At 50.0% G+C, this 22,070-nt stretch overlaps 1 protein-coding gene across 2 annotated transcripts in view; it reads right to left on the bottom strand.

Moving 5' to 3' along the window:
- The window catches only part of TTC28 (tetratricopeptide repeat domain 28), a 129,426-nt gene that overhangs the window by 40,595 nt on the left and 66,761 nt on the right, over positions 1–22,070 (bottom strand). Inside the window, exons 5-8 of one of the 2 annotated variants that reach the window (XM_040611617.1) lie at positions 13,069–13,576; positions 2,854–4,195; positions 1,947–2,470; positions 225–334 (exon numbers count right to left, since the gene is read on the bottom strand). In XM_040611617.1, coding sequence (XP_040467551.1) covers positions 225–334; positions 1,947–2,470; positions 2,854–4,195; positions 13,069–13,576 — 2,484 coding nt within the window. Of the gene's footprint in view, positions 1–224; positions 335–1,946; positions 2,471–2,853; positions 4,196–5,984; positions 6,610–13,068; positions 13,577–22,070 lie in introns of those variants that run through there. The other variant, XM_040611627.1, reaches the window with a different exon arrangement.

The raw sequence follows: 22,070 nt of genomic DNA, 5'->3' as shown, positions 1-22,070 counted from the left end.
TGCTGGGAGGGCAGGAGGACCCAGAGAAACATACCCTCAGGCAGAGGGGTCTGCCTCAGACAGCCCCCCGGGATGGAAGCATCCCTGGCAGAGGGAAGGTGACTTTGGATGGAGCAGGGAGGCACACGGGCCTGGGTCAGCTCAGCACTTCACACATTTCCTCCCGAGGACAGGAATACCCGAAGGGCTCAGAGAACACAAGCCCCCCAGCATGGAGCTTATACCTGGTGCTGAGACTCCTCCAGGTTCCCACTCGCCCAGAGGGAGAGGCCGAGGCCGTGGCGGATCTTGGCTTCATCTTCCCTGCGTCCCAGCTGCTCTGCCAGCCTCAGTCCTGCAAGGCAGTCAGAGTGAGAGAGGGGAAGGGGCTCTGGCAGCCCACTGCAGCACTTCTGCCCCAGTGGGCTGGGGGCTCAGGCAGGCCCTGGGGGCTTCGGCGGCAGGCAGAGGCAGCCAGGGAGCTGCCGAGTGGAGGGATGCCGAGCAGGGCAGGGCCAGCACTGCTGACACTGGAACTGGCACTGGTGAGAGGTGCCTCAGCAGGACAGACGTGTGCATGGACCAAGACCCCCCTAAGTGAGGTGAAGGTGCAGTCCCCTGAGTAAGTAAACCCCTGCCGGGCAGTTCAACTTCTAAACCTTGAAAGCCACACAGACAAACAAAATCACACTGAGCTGCCAAACTGCCAGAAAATACACCTCCTGCCACATTACTGGCTCACTTCCCACCAGCTCTCCCCAGCCTTCTGGCAGGCTCCGCATGGTTTACGTACTGAGCCAGAGCAGAGGGCAGGGTCCCGGAGTGAACAACCTGGAGCTTGTTTCACTTCCAGAAGCACCTTCTCTGTTGTCTCCACTTCCACCACGCTCCAAACCTCTCGCCTCCATGGCCTGGGCTGACAACAGGGACACCTCCGTCCTCTTAGGCACCTCAGGTTTCCCATGGACTAGGGAGTGGGAGTGGGGGCCCAGGCCATGACCACGCAGCTCAGCAGCAGCTAGTACTTACAGGCTTTTCAGGAATTCTGTGTCACACCAGGAGTAGGAGCTGTATTTAATTTCTCCCCTTCCAACTTAATTGAATTCCCTCAGCATTCTGGAATCCTGCCAAGGTCAGTTTCAGGAAAACCAGACTAACTGATGTAATTAATCCTTCAGCTTCCAGCTTCATACACTACAGTTACACTGCTCATCTACTCCATCACAGAGCTACCACCTTGAGCAGATGCTGCTTGCATGCAGGAATCCCTTGCAACAGCACAACTCACAAGCCAGCGCTGGCCCCTGCGCTCAGCAGTGGCAGATGGCTTCCACACACCGAGGGCTGCACCTCCCTCACCTCCCTATCAAACACAACTTGTTTTCACTCACAGCTTAGAGGACACTCACCCACCTGGTCTCACTCCCACTTGAACACAGAAGGAAAAGCCAGGTGGCTATCGGCAAGGCACACAGCAAGGCGCACACAAAGGTTTGAGACCTGCTCTCAGGATCAGAGAGATCTATCACAACCTGCTGTGGTTTTCCCAGAGCCAGTTCCTGGCATGCAATGCTATTTATACAGAAGGTTTACAGCTTCTAGGCTCAGGCACAGAAGAGCTTTATAAAGAGCCTCTGCCAGATGCAGCCTGGACTCAGGCTCAGAGCTAGCCGAGATGCCCCCAGGAAGGCACAGATTGAGCTTTGCAATGCTTTGTCTACAGTACGCCAGGAAGGCTCCGAGTGACGTGGCGGGCTGACCATAACAGCCCGCTTGGGCAGCTACTCACACGGATGCTCAACAGTAGCTATGGATGCCTGCAAGAGATCTTGCATCAAAGGCTACTGTCAAACACATCCTCTTAGTGCCACGCTCACAGGACCTCGCATGTCTCCATGTCTTCAGGCCTCCTTCCTAGCCCACCGCACGTCCCACTACATGCTGCATTGCACAATTCAGCCTCTTACCTTCCTGCAGGTACATCACAGCCTGAGAGTAGTTCTGCAAGGCGTGATGAGTCCTCCCCAGACTGCTGTAAGACACAGTTTTGGCTACAAGGTCATTCATTTGTGCTGCAATGCTGAGGTGCTGCTCCTGATAAACCACCGCCCTCTCGTAGGTGCCCAAGGACTCGTAGGTCAGGCCCAGGTTGCCGTACGCCCGGCCCTGGCAAGTGGGGTTGTTGGTCTCCTCCGCAATCTGCAGGTCGAGCTGGTGATACTGCAGGGCTGTGTCGTACTCCCCCATCTGCTGGTAGACCCCACCGAGGCCGCAGGCAGCATCACTCTCCAGAGCTCGGTCCTTCATCTCTCGAGCAATGTTGAGTTGGCGCTCCAGGCAAGAAATGGCTTGCTCGTAGTTCCCCAGCTGGCTGTGCAGGCTCCCCAGCTCCCCGTAAGCCTGGGCTTTGTTAAATGCCTCCCCCAGCTCATGTGCCACCACAAGCCTCTTCTCAAAGCACACCAAAGCCTGCTGCAAACTTCCCATAGCCCTACAAGGGAAGAAAACAGCAGCATTTATTTTGCCAGTATTTTCTTGGAAGAAGATGTCTTGCCATTTCCTCTAGAGACCAGCTCAAAGCTCTGAGGCAGAAACAAATCTCCCCCCAAGAGACAACCCTGGCACCTCTGAATCAATCTCCTTCTTCTGCTACCCTATAAACTTCTCTTCCTCTCAGGGCAGAGCAACACCGCTTCATTATTTTTGCTGGTAGCACGGTCCCCAACACCCAGAGGACTCTGTTACTCGCTCCTGTGCCACATCCCTGTGCACGTGTACAGTAGCCACACAAACACCCCCATCAGTAACACAACACATCCCTCTGTACTTGTACTCCACTGTCTGTCATTAGAATACAGACGGAGTGCTCCTTACCTGTGCCCATTGCCCAAGCCCCGGTAGGCCTTTGCCTGATCTTGCATACGGTTCAAGCTTTGAGCCACAGACAGGTACTGTTCGTAATACTTTATAGCTTCCTCAAAATCTCCCAGAGCCTCGTAACAATCTCCCAGGTTCCCATATGCTCGGCCCCGATCTAACACGGATTCATTTCCACTGAGCTGCTGCAGCATGGCCAGCTGCTGCTCAAAGTAGCCGATAGCTTCCTCCATGACATTCATGTTCATCTTGGTAATGCCCATGTTACCATAGACTTGAGCTTCTATGCTGGGGTCCTTCAACTTCTGCCCAAGCTCCAGCTGTTCTTCGTAACACTTGAAGGCCATGGTGTACTTCCCAAGTGACATATATACTGCAGCAAGGTGACCGTGTGCTCTGCATTCACCCGGCATATCTCCCAGCTCCTGGTACACCTCCAGCTCCTGTGTGTGGTAACCTAAAGCCTTGTCACACTTCTGTACCATTCTGTATGCAGAGCCCAAGGCTGCATACGCACTGGCTTCCAGTCTCCTGTCTTTAACATGATGGGCTAAGCTCAACTGCTGCTCATAAAATTTTATTGCACCATTTACGTCTTTTTTACAGACAAAAATATCCCCCAAGTTTCCCAGAGCTCGGAATTTGGCCTGGGAATTGTTCAGAGACTGGGCCAGTGACAACAGGTACTTCTGACACTCCTCTGCTTTGCTGAAGTCCATCAAGGCTTTGAAGGCCAGGCCCAGGTTGCAATAGGCTTTGGCTTGGCTCAGCTTGTCATGAAGATCCTTTGCTAAGGCAAGATCCTGCTCGTAGTACTTGACGGCTTCCTCGTAGTTCCCAAGGCAGTAATGGGCATAGCCAAGGTTGTGGCAAACCTTCCCCTCCCCCTCCATGTCCTGCAGCTCTGGGGACAAGCGCAGGTACTGCTCGTAGTAAGGGGCTGCCTGCACGTACTCTCCTCGTGAGCAGTGGAAATTGCCTAAGTTGCTGAGGGCGCGCGCTTCGCTCTGGATGTCCCGCAGCTCCCGCGCGATGTTGAGATGATTCTGGTAGTGCTGCAGCGCGCGGTCATGGGCACCCAGCGCTTGATAGGCAACTGCCAAGTTCCCGTGCGTAGACGCCTGAGAGGCACGGTCATTTACTTCCATCGAAATCTGCAGCTCCTGCCGATGGTATTTGACAGCCTGGTCATACATGCCGAGAGCGTTGTAAGCGTTGCCCATGTTGCCGTAGGCCCGGCCCTGGGCCGCGTAATCGCTGAGCTCCTGAGCTATGGACAGGTGGGTCTTGTGCAGCCGCAGCGCAGTGTCATAGTCGCCCTTCATCTGGTGAATGATTCCTGAAAAATACAGAAACGGGCTCAACAAAAACACTCCTCCACAACACCCTGCCAGGCCAGGATGCTCCTGCAGCCGGCCCTCAGCAGCTCACGACGCGGCCCCTTCCCCAGGCCCCCCCTGCCCCGCACCCCATCCCTTCCCCTCAGCACCCCGACATGGCCCTTCTCAAACAAACTGCCTCCTCGCTCCTGACGGGCAAATCCCAGAGAAGGGTTCATAATATACACGAAGCACCCCTTCACCACAACAACTGGGTGGTCTGGCCTTACAAAATGCCCATTTTCTTTTTAAATTATGCTATTTTTTTCCCCCATCCGTGATATCTGGTGACTCCAGTGCTCACACCCAAGAGGCTCAGCAAGAAAGCACTCCCACTTGCTTTTCCATCCCAGTCACACCATCTTGTACTTGTTACGAGACATGGAACCAGAGCTCTGAATCTCCTAATGTCCCAACTTATCCTTCAATTAGCTCTGTGCTAATACATGTGGCTCCTTTGCAAACACTCCTGAAGAAGCCACCAGAGGCGGCCCTGGAAGCACAGACCCTGCAGGTTCGCCACAGTTACTCGATACCCGAAGACGTCAGGTCTTTCTCTGCCCCTAAAAGAAAACAACTTCCAATTTCCGACTCCATATTGCAACCAGTGTGTGGGAAGGAAGAGATGTAGAGGGTCAGGAGGCAACTGCCTGCCCCGGCCACTGGCAAGCACAGCATGCTGTCATCGGCCCTGCGCATCAGCCTACTTTTTGTCAGTACTTTTAAAGAGAAATTTGAAGACAGAGGCTTTCCAAGTGAGCCTGGAACATGACAGCCAAGATTTCCTGAGGCAATTTGGACCTCGCAGATTCATTTTTTAAACTCATGCAGGACTGAAAACCTAAGTTCCATTACCTCAGCGTGAGGCACTCTGGCTGGATTACTTGTCTTTCTATCAAAGTCAGTCATTCAAAAATTCTGCTCATTTTCCAACTAACATGAGGCTTCAGGAGAAGGCAATTTAGAAAACACGGGCAGAACAAAACAGGATGAAAATGGCAAATGCTTGGTTGCTGCTGACAGTTCGTTTCCCTCCCCCTGCACGGCAATTGTGATCAAAGCCAGCGCTCATGGCAGGAGGGACTGGCTCCCTGGTGCCTTAGTCCAGCTCCTGGCCAAATCCTTCCTCAGCTCCAACGAGCCTGCGGCTTTAACTGATGAGCGTTAGCTATTGCATCCCTGGCTGACGCATGCTGATGTTTCTCTCCAGCATGGCGAGGGAAGGTGGTGGCAGCACGGACGAGATGAGCCAAGCTAAGTGACCCCACGTGGATACTCTGGCCCCCCACCTCTGATCTGCAGGCAGAGGCAGAGCCGGGGCTCAGCGCACAGCCGCAGTGCCACGCACGGCACAGCGCTCGCCAGACAGACCGCCCCGTTCTGCGGAAAAAGCACAAAGTCATTACTGGGGGTGGACTGGGACGGGACACGAAGTGATGTAACTCAGAAACTGCAAAAAACAGTCTCTTTGAAAGCATCTCATTGCTTCACAAACTAAGAATTTGCTCAATCTTTCTTCTGGAACAGCAAGAGGTGTCTGAGCTGGATGCAGGCAGAACCAGTGCTGCCCCAGGGAGCCCGCGCTCCCAGCCTGCCTCCCAGCCAGCACCCCGGGGTGCCTGGACCCCAGCACCGGCAGCCAACGCAGTGGGCTCCCCCTCTGAGAGCTAACACACGCTCATCGGAAACACCCCGAAATCCCGGCATGTCCAGATTAAGGGAGCGAGCAAGCTTTTCCTAATCACTTACTGCTAAACGGACAGACTCCTCATGGAGACCAGACATGCTGCTGCTCTCCACCAGCACCGCTGCTCCTCCTCGGAGGAACCAGGTGCGGGGAAGCGCTCGGTTTGAAGTGACCGTAAAAGGGAGAGAGAGGACAGAAAACAGGTTAAAAGCAAATCTTTTTTGTTGTGATGTTCTTGTTCTGTGGTGAGGTGGTTCTTAATTACGAGTCAGAGAGCAGAAATGAAGACAAACCTTATTAAAAATTTTTAGTGGTGACTTTGGCACAAAGGAAGGGAGCGCTATTCAAGATACGCTGTGAAACCTGTTAAGAAGCACTGCTGACACAGAGAAGGATGGGATTATTATGGAGGAAGGACTGAATAGCCTTACGTACCACAGCAACAAGAATGGGGTGATGAAAATTAGCAGTAAACTATGCAACGACATGCACTGCAGGACTACAAGGCCAGGGAGTCATCACATGGAAATGAGACGCAGTGATCCAGTGAACTGATGTATTTCCAGTACAAGAAATCCAAATGTGATTCCTGTTGGATGCTGAAGAGTTAACCAATTCACAGACCAATGCTGGTGTAAACAAAGAGGGGCATCAGCCCTTGAAATTGTTTTCACCCTCAGAGTGCCAAGGCTCCAGAGCAGCCAAGCAAACAGTACATCACCATTGCAATGGCTGGTGGTCATGGCATGTGCAGTACCAGCAGACTGGATGCAGCACCCCAGGAGGCATCCTTCACTTCTCCCGGTTTAACCATTGATTCCCCTGGTAACTCTTGTGTTTCTACAGCTTTTCTGGGAGAGTACCTGAGGCCAGCTGCAACCACTCATGGGCCAAAGAATTACACCAAGAACATGGACATCCCTTACTGCTGAAGCACATGCTGCCTCAAAAACACGCTGTTTGCCTCCCAGTTGCTGCTTGCGCTGGCACGGTGCTGCAAGCACGCAGACTCTTGGCTCTTAGGCCACCTTCCCAAAAACGCTTACCACCCTCTCAAAAACACTTACACCACCCAGTCACAACATCATCAACAGCATCCCAGGCAGAAGTGGCTGCTGCAGGATGTGAAGGAGCTCCTCAGCAAGCCTCTCTAAAAGCACATTCATAGCCCTAATTTCTAAGCATCCTCCTGTCTCCCTCCCATTGAATGGCCACTGTGTTTTCCTAACCTCAGGCTCTCCTCAGCTACACACTTAAACAAAATTCCTGCCAAAACCAGAGACAACTGTGGCCCTGGACTGCAGACACTGGCTGGCTCAGAGGGGATGCTGACTCCACACCTTTCTACTAGTTTCATGTATGTTTTATCTGTGAGCCATGTGAAGCCTGGTTGTTTCACATTCTTTCCCATGTCCTGCAGGACAAGCTCCTTCACTGCAATCTTTGGCAACAAAATAACTGCAAGAAACAGACCAGATGTCTCTTAGGAAAAAAGAGAGGCTCATTTTGGGCTGCAAGGGATTCTGCTGGTCTGAAACATGCAATAGTTACTTTCTTCAATATCCATCTCCCCAAAACTAGATCAGTTTCCACGCTGATACCTTAGAAACCAAGACGACACCCAGGCAGGTCTGGCCTGCCATTTGCTGTTTCTGTTGTCCACACGGCATTTGACATTGGAAAATTTAGGTCAAGAGAAACAGCTGCAAATCTGCCTGCCCGCAAGAGGTGTTGGAGCAGCATGGAACGCAAGTTCCTGCTTTTAGCAGCTAGTACATTAAAAAAAGTATTAAGAGATAACATCAGGAGCTTGGTGTTAAATCCGTACTTTAGCTTACAATTTCTCTTGTGCCCAAAAAATCCTTCTAAACAGCTCTTGTACCAGTGTATCCATTAGCCAATACAGTCCTCAGGCCAGAGCACTGCTGTTTGCAGAGCACAAGATGCTCGATCAGACAGGGGCTCCTCTGGCAAACCCGTGGATCACCAGCCTTAAGACACAAATCCCACTCCTGTCACAAAGTTCCTCTCCTTATTCTTCCATCTCAGCTCTCTTACCCTCCACAGATCAACATCTCTGGTAGTACTGGAGATTATTTTGGCAAATACTCAGCTAACTTGACAGAGAAGGAAACACCTCCAGTTTCCCAGGTCATGGAAGAGGCCCTAGTGAGCAGACAGAATGCCACAGGTCAGCCTCAAAGCCTAGGCACCCTGAAGAAACTCCCCTTCACTGTGAGGAACAAGAGAAGTCAGTGCACAGTGGTGACCACTAAAATGCCATTGACAGCTCAGGTGGTGTGTCCACAGGCGTGGTGGATGCTAGCGAGACGTCCTACGCTCACAGTAATTACCTCTCTCTCAACATGGAGCAACTCACAATGGAGAAAGAGGCTGACCCAACCCAGACTCTCCCACTTCATACTGGAGGACAGGCAAGAAAAGGAGTCCCTGGCGCTGGAGATACTAGGAATTCCTGCCCCAGGACACCAACCTCTCCTGTCCTGCATGAAGGAGAAGGAAAGTGGGAGAAGAAGATGGCAAGTCAGACACAGAGCATGGCTTTGAAAGGCAAAGGGCAGCCAGAGAAGTAAAATTCATCCTAGAGATCAGGGCAACAAGTTACTGCAACAGCTTATGGTGCTGCTCTCTGGAGAGGCTGTGGATGGAATTTCACCCTGGACACTATGTCCACTAGAAAGGCTGCTCTCTGTCAGGACCCCTGCTCGAGCAAATTCCCAGAATTTCATCTAAAAAATTCAAGTTGCTTTTAGGAAAAAAGGAATCTGATAAGAGACCCCACACAGCACCTCCTGGTATGTTTCCAGCATTTGCCAGGGGTAGTTACAAAGGATGGCCCACGAAGGAAAGGTTCTGACTCAGACTCCAAAATCATCACCTACCAAATATATTCTCTCTTTGTGCATTCCTCAACAGACAAAAATGAGGTTCGTAGATGGATGGGAGATGAAGCCTTCACAGTTCTAAATGATTTAGTCAGCCTCTTTACTGCCAAGAAAGGAGAAAAACAGTGAGCAAATGTTTACCAGGAGATACCCAGGACAAAACCAAGCAGCATAACAGAGAACAAAGCTGTGCTCTCTTCACCCATGGAGCCTGCTATCATATTAGTTTGCTCAAGCTGTCACCCATCTGTTGTGGCACTTAAGGAAGGAGGATCCAGAAACACACTGTCACTTCAAAACATCAGCGTTCTGACTCATTCTTACAGCTATAATTATTGATTTCAAAGTACAAGATAGCCTTCTGGTCAAGCAGCTAGGCTACACTCCGGAAAAGCACACGAAGGATACAGTAGAACAGACCCAAGACAAGAACCCAGCAGACATGAGGGGAGATGGCCAGAGATGGCCTTTACTGCCTTATACAGCGTAAAGCACCAAACCCAGCACAAATTATGTTAACTCCCAAGTTTTCTTTCCTTAATGATGAATACAGTTAGAACCATGTAGCAACCTGTATAAGACATCAGCAAAATAATCATAAAAGTTACATTCTGCCTGCGCAAATCACCGATTTTTCCAATTCAGGCAACAAATCAGCAATGTGAGAGAGAAAGTGTCAGACTAACTTTGGAACAAACAGCCTTTGCAGCTCCTGTGCTGGAGCCTGGCGGGTGGTTACAGCAGAAGTCAAAGGGACCTCCAGCCTCCTGCTAGCATCAGCCAACAGTGCAGAACAAAGCTCTGCGTCGTGCCGGGGTCACTGCTGCACCACAGCTTTCACCTCACCCCGAGCTAACACCGGTCTTCACTGAACCTGCTCTTTCTGAATGAAATACAAACATGCTGAAAGCTGAAACAGAGCCGAAGTGGTTCTGAAGCTCACCCAGCGGTAGGAGAACCATGTCCCAGCCCCTCCTTGGTGCGGACAGGAGAGCCTAATGGCACCCATCGTCTGATGCGCGCTCTGCTGCAACGCTGCTGGCTGGATGAGTGCGCCTGTGAGCGGGCAGGGATAAGGGAAAGGAGTCCTGGGCGAGTTAGCTAGTTCTTCAGCCATCAGGGAAGACACGACCAAACGTAACCACCATTTTTTTATCCCAATTGCAAAAATGCTTCAAGAGAAAATATCTCGCACCGTTGGGCAACACACCCAAGCACGTGAAGACAGGCACAGAAGTTCTCTTGGAACTGTGAAGATGCTAAGCACCAAGGGAGAGACTGAGTTTTACTAATAATCTAAAGTGTCCCCTTCTCCATCGCAAAGGGAACCCTCACGAGCTGCAGAGGCTGAAAAGCCAGCTCTCTACATGGAGCCTTGGCATTTGGAAACACCATCTGCTTTGCAAAAGTTGACAATCTGAGACTTCTGGTTAAACTCCACATCCCCTTGTTGTGAAGGGCTTGATAACTTGTGACTTGCCCTCAGTCCATTACCTTCTGCTTACTGAGTCACAGAGCGCATTATATCTCCCTGCAGAGCACTGCAGCAGCTGGGCTATGTTATATTCCGTGCCTGTCTTGCTCAGCATTAGATAGTACACTTAAGAGAGTCTTCCACCTAAATCAGTGAAATGCAAACAGAAAATGTCTGTTGCTTCAGCAAAGAGGCCAACTCTAACATTCTGGCTTGGAAACACACATTTAGACACATTTTTTTGCCTGTCAGCATGGTTATTTTGACGAGGTTTTGTTTTGCATGTGGATTAGATGAAAGAGACAATTAAGACTTGACTTTTTAATTGGTACTGGATGCATTTTAAACAACAGTAATAGGCTTCCTCAACAAGAACTGCATGTTCTCTTTCTCCAGTATAACTTAACTCTGACAGAGGAGACATAAAACTATAGCCAAATAACGGCTGAAACGTGAGATCCTGCACTCAGAAGCTAGGAAAACTATTCTAATATGGAGTGTAGGGCGGCTGAGTCAGCATACCAACTGAAAGTTATATTTAGGCTTATATCCAACACAAGAAAAACATTCTCCGTTGCACCAAAACTCTTGCCCTCTTTTTTTTAAACAAAAATCCCTGGAATCACTAAATCCAAAGCTGCTGTAAGATTAATAATGATATTAAGATGAATTTTTCTAGTCCCAACTTGACTGATTCTGAGACTGCAAAAGGGTAAGAGAATTTAAACCACAAGCACCATGAAGGCTGAGGAACAAGAGCAAGTTGCTTCCTTTTGCAGTAGCGCTTGTTTTATTCTAGGATGATGCAAAGCAACTACAGCAAGTATCAGCACTTGCAGTGACCTGCTAAGCCCACTTTGCCTCAACATTTGTGTTCAGTTTGTTGGGTTTTCTTTTTTATGATGCAGAGTAGCACAAGAGAACATACAAGCAATTAGAAGAAATACCACAGAACTGAATCAAGCTTCCTCCTCACAAAAGAGCTGTGGTCTGCCCAATGGCAAAGGGCTCACAAAAACAGCAGGAGACAATACGGAAAACCCAAGATGGCTCATCACTACGCCGACACAGGGAAGAAAATCAAAACCAAGTGACAGCTTCCATTTGCCCAGACTGTATCTCCTCAGTTTCCTGGATTTGCTCAGAGAGAATCGGGGCAATTCTCCAGGAAGCAGCAAGTGCTTCGCAGGGGAAGCAAATCAAATGGGTTCTATCCCTTTGATCAGAAAGGACCCTGAGCGGGGCTGCTCAGGGCACATCCACCTCACTTTATAGGCACTCACAGCTGAACACAGCTGTGCCACCTCCCCATGACTGCGCCATCAGAACAGCCTGCACACCCTCTGCTCAGCTTTCACTGGAAACAAAACACATCAAGTTAAACTTCTCAGCAAGAGGAACTTTCCCTCAGTCCTGGCCATGAGCTGGGAAGCCCGTGTGTTCCCCAAGCACAACCAAGGACATCTCCATCTCCTCCACCAAGGACCCAGAGTTCACCCCTCATCCTGCTCCCTGCCTGGACAACATGAGGTCCTGCTCCTCCACAGGGGCCCGTCTACCCCTGCCCCAGACCGGTGGATCCCTCACGTCTTTGCATCTCCCTGGGACCAGCACCATGCTGGCAGCAGAGATGGAGGATGTAGTTTGTGCTTTGCTAGAGGCATCTGCTGTTGTTCCGCACAAAAGCATAAACGTTACAGCAAGCCAGATGCAAGGCTTCATCCCCCCAAACCCTCTTGCCTGTTGGGTGCTCTGTCACACTAAAAGAAATGTTATCAATGCTCACTGTTCTTTAATGCTAAGTACCCCGCAAGTGCTTTTGCCTCACAAACCTATTTTGCCTCACACATTTACCCTAATTTGTGTAAAGGAGGAGATTTGCAACAGTAATTAGAAAGCTAGGACTGTTTTGTTTTCTCCAGCTCACCTTATCTCCTTCATTCAGCTTCTGAAGACTCAGCTATTAAGAGAAATTAAGTAATTCATCAAGCCCTTTTCAATTACCTGCTGTTGATAACATCAGAGTACAATTAGCATCTACAAATGAACCAAGTGCCAACTGCCAAGCAGAAACAGAAGCTAATTTACAGCGTGGGGCAGCCTGCAAGAGCTGAGATTCAGGGGCTGCCAGCAAAAACATGTTTTGTTATACCAGCAACGGCCCTGTTCTGCCACTCCCAGCCAGCTGAGAACACAGCCTTAACGACAGCTGGAACGTCAGCAGCACAAACAGCGCATCCCACGGCAGAGATGGAAATGAATCTTTGGTTGCTTCCACATCTGGTGCTGTGAAGAAGCAGCAGGAACGGACTTCACTTTGATGTAATTCAGTCCTTTCCAGCCTGCCAGAAGGATGCCAATGCCTCTCCTTAGAAACCCATGTGTCTCCCAGCTTCCAAGACAGCAGCACATTGACATAATCCAGGTGACAAGCTCCCAAAGAAACGGCCAGGTCACTTCTGGCCTTATAGTACAAGACTCAATGTTTATTTCTGACACCTGAATAGCTCTTCAAATGCACTTCACCTTTTCATTCCCCTTCTGCCATGAGCTTGTGCTTTCTGGTGCCCTTCTGAGCAGGTTAATAATTGAACATGGGATACATTACGCTACACCACCACACATCTGCCTGTTTAATTTATGATGACAGTCTGGTGAAACTGGGGTAACTAAGAAGATAGTGCACAGCAAACCTCCTGCATCCTGGCATCAGCTCTGAGAGTCACGGCATTTCCTGACAAATCCTGCTCCATGTCAGGACCTTACCTAGGTTGGAGGAGGCTCTGCCTTCAGCAGCTCGGTCCTGCAGGTTCTCAGCGATGTGCAACTGTTCTTCATGGTACTGCTTAGCCCTCTCCAGGTCCTGCATACACCTAGCTGCATGGCCCAAGCCAGCATAAGCTCGCATCTCAATGGCCTTCTCAGCCAGCTCCTGGGCCAACTCCAACACGTAGTTGTGGTAGGACATAGCTTTGTCGAAGTTCCTCCGGTAGTGGTAAGCACTGCCTAGGTTGCTGTAGGCTCGAGCTTCCTCCCGCTTGTTCCCCAGCTCCTTGGCGATCTTAAGATGTTGTTCATGGCACTGCACTGCATTTTCAAAATCCCCCATTGCAATGTACACTGCTCCCATGTTGCCCAGCTCCCGTGCCTCAGAGAGCTCATCTTTGGACTGCTTTGCAAGGAGGACACACTGCTTGTGGCTAGCCAGTGCATTTGGGTAGTCCCCAATGGCTGTGTACACGTGACCCAGACTGCTCAGAGCTGAGGACGCTGCCTGCAGAGATAAAAGAGAAAAAGTAAGTACAAGTATTCATGGAAACAAGTCAGATGGGCCCAGTCCTAGAAATCAAAGCCACAAAAGGCCATTCTAGAGAAAAAAATGTGGCTACCAGCTAGAAAAGCTGCTCTGCAGTTCTTCTACACCCTCAGGGCAGCTCAGGTGGAGGCAGCAGGAATGAGGTTGACTCAGGAGAACACGGCTAGGATTACCTCTTTCTCTGAAGCGTACACAGGGTGTGTATGTGTATCTGGTAGAGGGGAAGGACAGCACTGCAAAGACACAGAGACCACTGGGGAAACAGGGAGGGATCACTGCAGAAAACTGCTCTCCAGGACCAGCCTGAGCTGTCTCACAGAGCAGCGCTTCCCCTGCAGGCAGCTGGTCACCTCTCAGGACAACTTTAACTTCCACACCAAGTCCCGCTAACAGAGCAAACCATCCTGTGTATGGCAGTTCTTAAGAAAGCTGACAATGATAAGCACCTGTGGAGAACTGCAAACGAACGCTTGCTCTGCTCCAGCCTCCGCCAAGCAAGCTCAAGTCAAAGCAACAGACTCCTGAGACCCCACAGGCTGATGCCAAAAGCGCCGTCAGTGACCAGCAGCAGAACGTGTAACCTGACATAACCACACTGCAGGCTCAGCCATCATGCAGACTCTGCGGTCCCTTCTTTCCAGACTGAACAGCAGCTGAATACTGCTGCTGAAAAAGGTACACCCTTGCAGCCAGCCCTCAGCCGGGAGAAGGGAGCCGCCGCTGCCGTTTGCCTTCTGATACCAGCAGGCCAGAGAGAGCCACCAACATCTTCACGTGCTTCTGCTTGGACACTCACACCACGTTCCAAAGAGCGCAGTTCTTACTGTGCAGCATCAGGGTCCTGCAACCACAACGTTGTTTGTTACTGAGCCCCAAACAACCTTGAGACTACAACAAAGACAACAGAATTTCAGCAGCTGGAGCCTCTGTGCCCTGGGGACATCTTAAATAAATACAGCTATCTGAAAACCTGAGTTCTTACCACCGAAAAACAGCTGTATTTAACAAGACAAATTATCTGAGAATCAGATTCTTTTGCCCGCTGCGTTTACCAGGACGCAGCCCCTCCTTCCACCTGGCAAAGCCAGAGCGCTCACAGCCAGACAGCGGGGCAAGGAGCCAAGAGCAGGGATGTGCTCCTTCTGCCCAACACACATCTGCTGCCTCAGCGTGGCTGCTCACTCCAAAGCCCTGACCCCTCGTCCTCCATGCTCCCTGCACGTGCGTTTCCTTCCCTGCCCAGCTGCTGCTGTGACCCAATTCCACAGCAGCCATCTTCTCCAAAACTCCAGAAAGGAGCGGCCAGGGTGAGCAACTGCACAGAGATCACTCCCACCCCTCCCCAGCACCCTAGCTCAGCAAAGATCCCGTCCACCCTTCCACCGAGATGGTGACAGCATCTCAGGACACTTGTCCTTGCTATACGAAATGGCATAACCCCGTGCTACCAATGAAGGGGCCGCCTCACCCTTGTCCTGGCCTTAGCTGCGCACTCGCAGAGGTTGGCACTCCTGCTCACGCAGCAAATTCTGCATTTCCTAACAGGCACAATCTCTGCACTGAGCAGTGGCGGGGGGAAGCAGTTCAACCGCACCACCAAGCTACGAGTAGGTGCGGCCCCTTCAGCTGTCGCTGTCAGGAAGAAAGGCATGCTCCCTCTGCTCTTGCTTTCTGAGTTCTGCCACCGGAGCCACCCGTGTGGCCATTACTTCCATATTTTGCTGCCCTCCTCTTGCCATGACTTGCGTGGCCCCCCAGCGCAGCCGATACCGGTGCTTTTTGTTTAAGGAGCCAGCATGCTTTACCATCCCAGGCGCAACAGCCTGAGGCACCACACCAAGAGCTCCCCCAGAAAAACGGGATCCCGTACGAGCGCACAAGGCACGCAAGGGAAAGCGCCTCACGGGTCGTGCCAACCAGCTCTCTCCAACGTGAACACCACGGAGCCAGAGAAAGGCTTCAGTGCGATACTACTGATAAAAGACACCAGACTGCAAGACAAGCTGTAAAAACTGAGCTTCTTGCTCTGCAGGCATGAGACATGACTCAGAGCACAGCTCCGCAGCAAGGCTCAGCCAGCCAGCGGCCTGCGGGGGATCAACTCACCTGAGGCTTTGCAGGTCCAAGCCCACCTCTTTCAGCTGTTGTAAGCAGCCGCCTCTTCCGCACTACAAGCGCACAGAAACGCACTCTGACATCAGGGTGGGAAAGAAACAAGTTTGGGAAGAAAACACTCACTCTAATTAAGCAGCTGGAGTAGCTAAGGGATGGTGGTGGCTCCCTGCGAGTGGCCATGCCGAACCTCTCTAACCCACTCAGCATCAGCCCAGGGAGCCCTGGCACTTCTCCCCTGCAAAGCCATACATCTGGCCCAGGAGCAATGCGAGTCAGAGAGCTTTCCCTCTTCCTGGGCATTCCCTTGGGACACTCCCCTCAATAAATGGGTACATCCCTGCTTGCCTCCCACCTGCAGACTGGCTATACCCCACAGATGCAGAGCTGTAATTCCTTTCCCCAAGGCAAACGAATAACCTCTTCTTGGATACGCTATCTAGAGACCAGATATAAAAAGAAAGCAGATCAGAAAAATCTCTTATACAGGAGGAGGGTTGTGTCAGCCCCTCTCAACTGGAACCACATTTTGCTATTGAAATTGTGTCCCTGAAGAAATGAGCCTTTCATGACTTTAAAAAATGGTAGCAGGAGAAACCTTCCTAAAGATTATTTTTACTAAAATTATATCACAATTGGAAGAGTAATGCAAAGTCAGAAAGATCTATGGGCCAGAGCAAGAGGCAGAGAGCCAGAGGCAGCAGCATTAACAGAGCAGTACTTCCACACTGAGGAACTGTAAACATGCTGTGCTGATTCAAATTAATAGGGAAATCATCTTTTCTGATACAAGAACCTGAGGTGACAGATTAGCTATTAAACACAAATTATAGGTCATAAGATAGAAAAGTTGTAAGGAAGCTCTCCCTTGGCCAGCTCCGTAAATAGCCAAGCTGCATTTGTTCTCCCTGCGGCATCCTTTCAAGCAGCTTAATTATAATGGAAGAACTGCCAGAATTCAAAATGTCTTAATTTTTTTCACTTAGCGTTGCAGACGAACTTCATTCAACGCAAGGGACAAGGCAAGAACAGCAGCGGCAGCCCGGCAGCATCCCTGCGCGGCTGTGGGACCGCTCCGCGTGACAGCGGAGGGGAAAGCCTTGGGCTCAGTCCCACAGATGGGGAGAGCGGCACTGCATTTCACGCTGCCAATACACAACATAACCAACTGTAAGAAAGTCGCTTTTGCTGCTGTAATTACCACAGATCAAGGAGGGGAGCAGCTAGCACATCTCGGTGACACAGCGACAGGCTGGGGACAAAGCTACTGAACATGCTGCCAATGGACAAATGGTTTCTTGTGCTTGGGAGGTGTTTCTCCAACAGCCAGCACCACAGGTGGTGTGAAAACCAGCTAAACCCTCCAGAAATAAATAATTTACAGCCTCTGCAGAAGCACAGGCACTTGGCTCAGAATATCAGGGACCAAAGCCATACCCACTCCAAAAGCCACCTCCGCAGGACACCCCGCGATGCGCCGCTACCTTCACTCCACTCCCACCTCCCACAGCTCCTACTCCCAGTGGAAAACCCTTACATCACCAGCTGGAGCTGGGACCCAGCCGGCCACCACAAGACGGGTGCCCAACGGGACAAGCATGTCTCAGAAAGGGACCTGGACCTGCCCCTCACCGGTGCTGCCACAACCACACCGGCTGCCCCCGCGCCTGCAGGAGACCCTGCTCCACCTTGGCTGGACACACTGCGGTTTGGCTCTGGATGGGCTCTCAAGCAGCTCAGTGAAGTAACTCCTTGGCAGACATCAGTGAGGAAAAGCTCTTATCTAAAGGAGGGTCCGAGGCTGCTACAAAACCCACATGAATATTTCTGCTCTGGATTTTGATCCATTTTTACACAAATCTTCATGAAGATTAATATATACATAGTATTGAGTCATTTGCAATCTCGCTAATAAAAAAAAAAAAAAAGGGAAAAAAAGATAGTTGCGTGCAAACATCTTGCACAAGCCCAGACCAAAATACTGCGTGGGGCCCGTTACAGGCTTCAGGGTGCACAGGAGCTCCCTGCGCCTTGCTGGTGCGCAGCATGCTTGCTGCTGCACAGAACAAACTGGCTGGCTGTCCTGGGCAAAGTTAAAACCCAGCACAACACAATCAACAGAAGTGATTCAGCAGCCTCAATTAATCCTGAAAGGCAGGCCACCACCACCAGCAGCACTTCTGAGAGAACTGGGAAGAGAATGGAAATGTCTTTCTGGAAAACAAGGAGTCAGTGAAAACTGGTGTCTCTTGGGGCTATTAAAAAAAAAAAAAAGTGGACATTTATGCATGCAGATTGCTGAGTAAGATGAGCTATGGCAAACAGCCATCTAGATGGAGCCCCAGATGATGTTACTGGGCTGTGGCTAAGGAAAAGGCATAAATGGAAAGCAGCACATCTCGGACTTTCTGTGCAGCAGAAAAACTTGACAGCTGCAGAGACTGCTCATACTGTACATGGGAAGAAATCTTTAGGAGGTCTCCTAGACGGGGAATCGGATCATAGGAAGTGAAATTGATGTGGCTGGAGATGTTTATTCTCAGGGCTCCTAATCCCTTTGCCCAACAGCGTTTCCAAGCTCACAGTAAAGCTCAAGAATGAAGGGTACAAGCTTGGCAACCGTTCCCAAGGCACGCAGAAAGGCTTGGCTTACACATCCGAGTGCCCAGGGCCAGACTGTCCAAACCAGGACGTGGGAGGAGGACAACAGAAAAGGTAAATAAGCAGAAGGAGACAAAAAGAGAAGTGGAAGACAAAGGGTAAAGGGCTGACAACAAATAGCCTGACCTGATTAAAAAGATAGGGCTGTTTCCAGAGGCTCAGCTGCTGCTCCCAGGGCCAGCCAGCCAAAGGCAGGAAGGCTGCCTCTACCCTCTGACTTGGCCGTCACACCAACACTCCCCACCAGTTTTGTTCTGCAGCAGCCCCCGCTGTTAACGGATCCAAGTGGTCCGAGAGAAGCACTTCTCAACCACAGCAGAGCCTGCCTGAGCAGAGCCTGTGGCACTTCTGGCTTCCCCGGGGCTGACTCCATGCAGCATCTCTCCAGCAAGACCGCTATCAGGACTTGATGTGCTTGCGGGGGCAATCAGTGGCAAGACCCTGGAGTTTGACACTAAAGCAGTGTTCAGGAACAATTTGGTGATTCCATCTGCTGGGGGACACCAATGACTCACATCAGGGGGTTAGGATTCCAGAAGATAAATTCATCACTGTATACTTAGTAAAATCCTCCGCATAATGGGATCCACCAGGAACTCTAAGTGGCTTGTGCACTGGGCCAACAAGATAGAGGTATTCCCAGACGCGCTGGCAGGAGAGTCAAAACGTTGCAGTGAGAGCACAAGGCTGACACGTGAAACAGGCTCCAGCTGTGCTAGCACAAACCTCTGCTGGGTAGCAGGGTGATGGGAGACTGCAGCTTCACACCAGTGGGGTTTTGCATCAGCAAACAAAGAAAATCAATGCTTTATGTATCTGACAAAGATAAATTTTACAGTGGGGCTTGCTTACACCTCCAATTATGCAATTTATCACTTTAATAGAAGGCAGATTCTTCTGCCACTGAGATGAGGCACAGAAGGGAGTTCGGAAAAAGGTTTCTAATTGCTCTCTTTTTCTTGGATGCAACAGCCAGCTTACATTTTTCAGCTGAATAAGGTAGAGTCTGATGTTAAGCAGATGTGCATCACAGAATGACAACTAATAAGGACCTGGTGCTTCGGAGAGATGCGTTTCTTAGATATTTCAGCCTCGCCAGATAACGGTCATTTCCCAATTATGTTACATTTAAACAATTATTTGACTGATTGCACAGCTCCCTTAAATGAGAACACCATACAGTAATTCTAAAATGGGCAAAGTGAAAATGCTCTGCCTGGTATCTCACTATAAAGTAGCCTTAACCCCCAAACACAGAGACCAATTTGGATTGATCACAGATCGGCTTTTACAGCCAAGGTGGGGAAATCACTGGCACGGACTAAGCATTTGTGCATTTCAGAAGCCTGACTGCAGCGTGCTCTCGCATGCTGTTTCTCTCCACTCCATTCTCCCTCTGGGCACGCGGTAACAGCAGCGCCTGATCCTACAAGATGCAGTGGAGCTGTATCCAAAAAATCAGCCACGCATATTCCTAACATTTGTCCCCAAGACAGTCAGCAGTACGCTCTTTTCAAGAACCAGTGTACCTCCTTATATGCAGGGTCTTGCTCTTGAATGCAAGCAAAGGTTTCCTGGTTCACCAAGTGTATTTTGGGGGTAGTGAGGGGAAGGCAGCTTCTACAGATTGTTTCTGAACACCTACACACATGCACGCACACACACACAGAGAAGAAATACTTCAATTTGAAAGCATTAACAGGATGAGTTCTGCTGGCTTCACCATGAGGAGTAAAACCTCACCGTATCTTATATCAGTGCAACTTTTTTGTGTAGGAAGTACAGAGTTTGGCTTACAGTCACGCAACGCTGTGTAAGCACTTAAGCTTTCTGTATGTAAGCTCTGCTTCACAGGTATGGACTATGTAACTGCTGTGCCCACAGGCAGGACAATATCATAACAGGGGTGAGTACTTTCAGAACTCACCAAAATGATCCAGTGGCTGTAAATTGCACTTTATCTCCACTTCCATTAAACCCATTCATCATTTCCTCAAAATCCACCAGTATTCCAGCTAGGCTTTGAGATCTATTGAAGCGTGCACTAATGCAAGTTTCACACCCAAATACAGTAGGTGCCCCACCACCATTCAAAGTTGCCCTTCCCTCCTCTCTCAACAAGCCAGGCTGATGTGCCAGTACCACATCCAGCTTTTTCCTTTGTGTGGCATGCTTTTGAAAATAAGAAAGGAAGCAGCAGGCAATATTATCCTCCTGTACATTATCTGTACACAGAAAGAATGAACAGATTTGCTTTTAGGTAATTATTTCCTGGGGGGAAAAAAAAAATCATGCTGGAATCAATATCCCTGTCAAATTCAATTTATTTGTAGAAGGTCTCAGTCTTTTACATAGAAACTACCAAGAAGCAAATCCCAAAGAAGCCAAAGCCATGGATCAGAAGCACTAGTATCTGAATGGCTGGAGGGAGCTCTGTAACTACCGCTAACTGAACGGGAATAACCAGGAATTAATGACACAATAGAAAAACTCAAAATACACAGCAGGAATAGATAGCTCCAGTCCCCTCTTGATTAATGGATTAAATGCACAGCTCTGCAGGTGTCAAGGACTTGCTGGTCTTGACAGAGACTGCCATGAGCTGTGCTTACGATCCACCCCCCTCGCTTCCTTACTTATTCAGGGAAATGACAATGTCCTAGAGGATTGATCATTCTTCCAGTTTCATGGCAAAAGAATCACACCAATTATGTGAATCCAGGCAAGCCTGAACAGCACCATGGCTCGACTGTCAGGTTATACGCCATCGGTCACCTTCCTGAAATCAAAGGCTTCAGAGGGAACGCTGACCTTCAGCTGCTCATTTGAAGATCAAAGTAATGCTGCTCCAATGGAAAAATCCATTTACTGTATCTCCTCCGTTATCATTTAGGAGCTAGGTGTCCAGTTCTGCTGAGAAAACTTGTAAAACCAAACCTGAGTTACTCCCTTAACAGACCTGCAAATATTTTTGACCAAGTTAGCAGGGTTTTGCTGGAAAGCAGAAGCAGCAACTAGTCCACACCAATGCCCGTTTCCGAAGAGTAAAACTACTCGTGACTCAGTACTGAAAGGGCTGTTCACATTCACTGTGCGAGCTGGCACAGAACCGCTCACGGTGCGAAGGCCAGGCACCCCGGGGGAGCGTGCTTCTTTTCTGGGGCAGGCTCTGCACCACTGAAATCTCATTCCACAAAGAAGAGGAAATCACACAAAATGCACCAGCCCAGGAACACAAAGCAGACCTCAGCATCAAGTTTAAGCATCACCTGGGGCTCACTTACCTTCACTCTAAGTAGCCAAAACTTGGTAGCTTTTTCTAAAAGGCTTCTGTGTGAAATCACTTTAGGGAGGATGGCTGACTTGACATTTTTAGTGATGATGTAAGAAAAGACGCCCTCATTTAAAACCACAAGCTCCTCTGAGACAGTGACTCTGAGCAGTGACTCATGCCCTGGTCAAAGTCAGTCCTGGAGGAATAAGCCAGCATGTTACAATCTTGGACCCCACAGAAACCAGAGAAGTTCTTTGTGCAGGCAAAGAAATCAGCTCCCACAGTGGCATGCTCACCTGTGCCAACCCTAACACTACTCCTGCTCGTAAAGCTGGATACCGCTTCACTGCAAAGTCCACGCAGGAAAGCCTTGGCTGAGGTGGGCTTTCGGAAAACCCAAAGTGT

Source organism: Falco naumanni, chromosome 1 (genome assembly GCF_017639655.2).
Source record: "Falco naumanni isolate bFalNau1 chromosome 1, bFalNau1.pat, whole genome shotgun sequence".
NCBI lineage: Eukaryota > Metazoa > Chordata > Aves > Falconiformes > Falconidae > Falco > Falco naumanni.
Note: the sequence above shows the minus strand (reverse complement) of the source record. Positions and strands in the feature narration are given on the sequence as shown.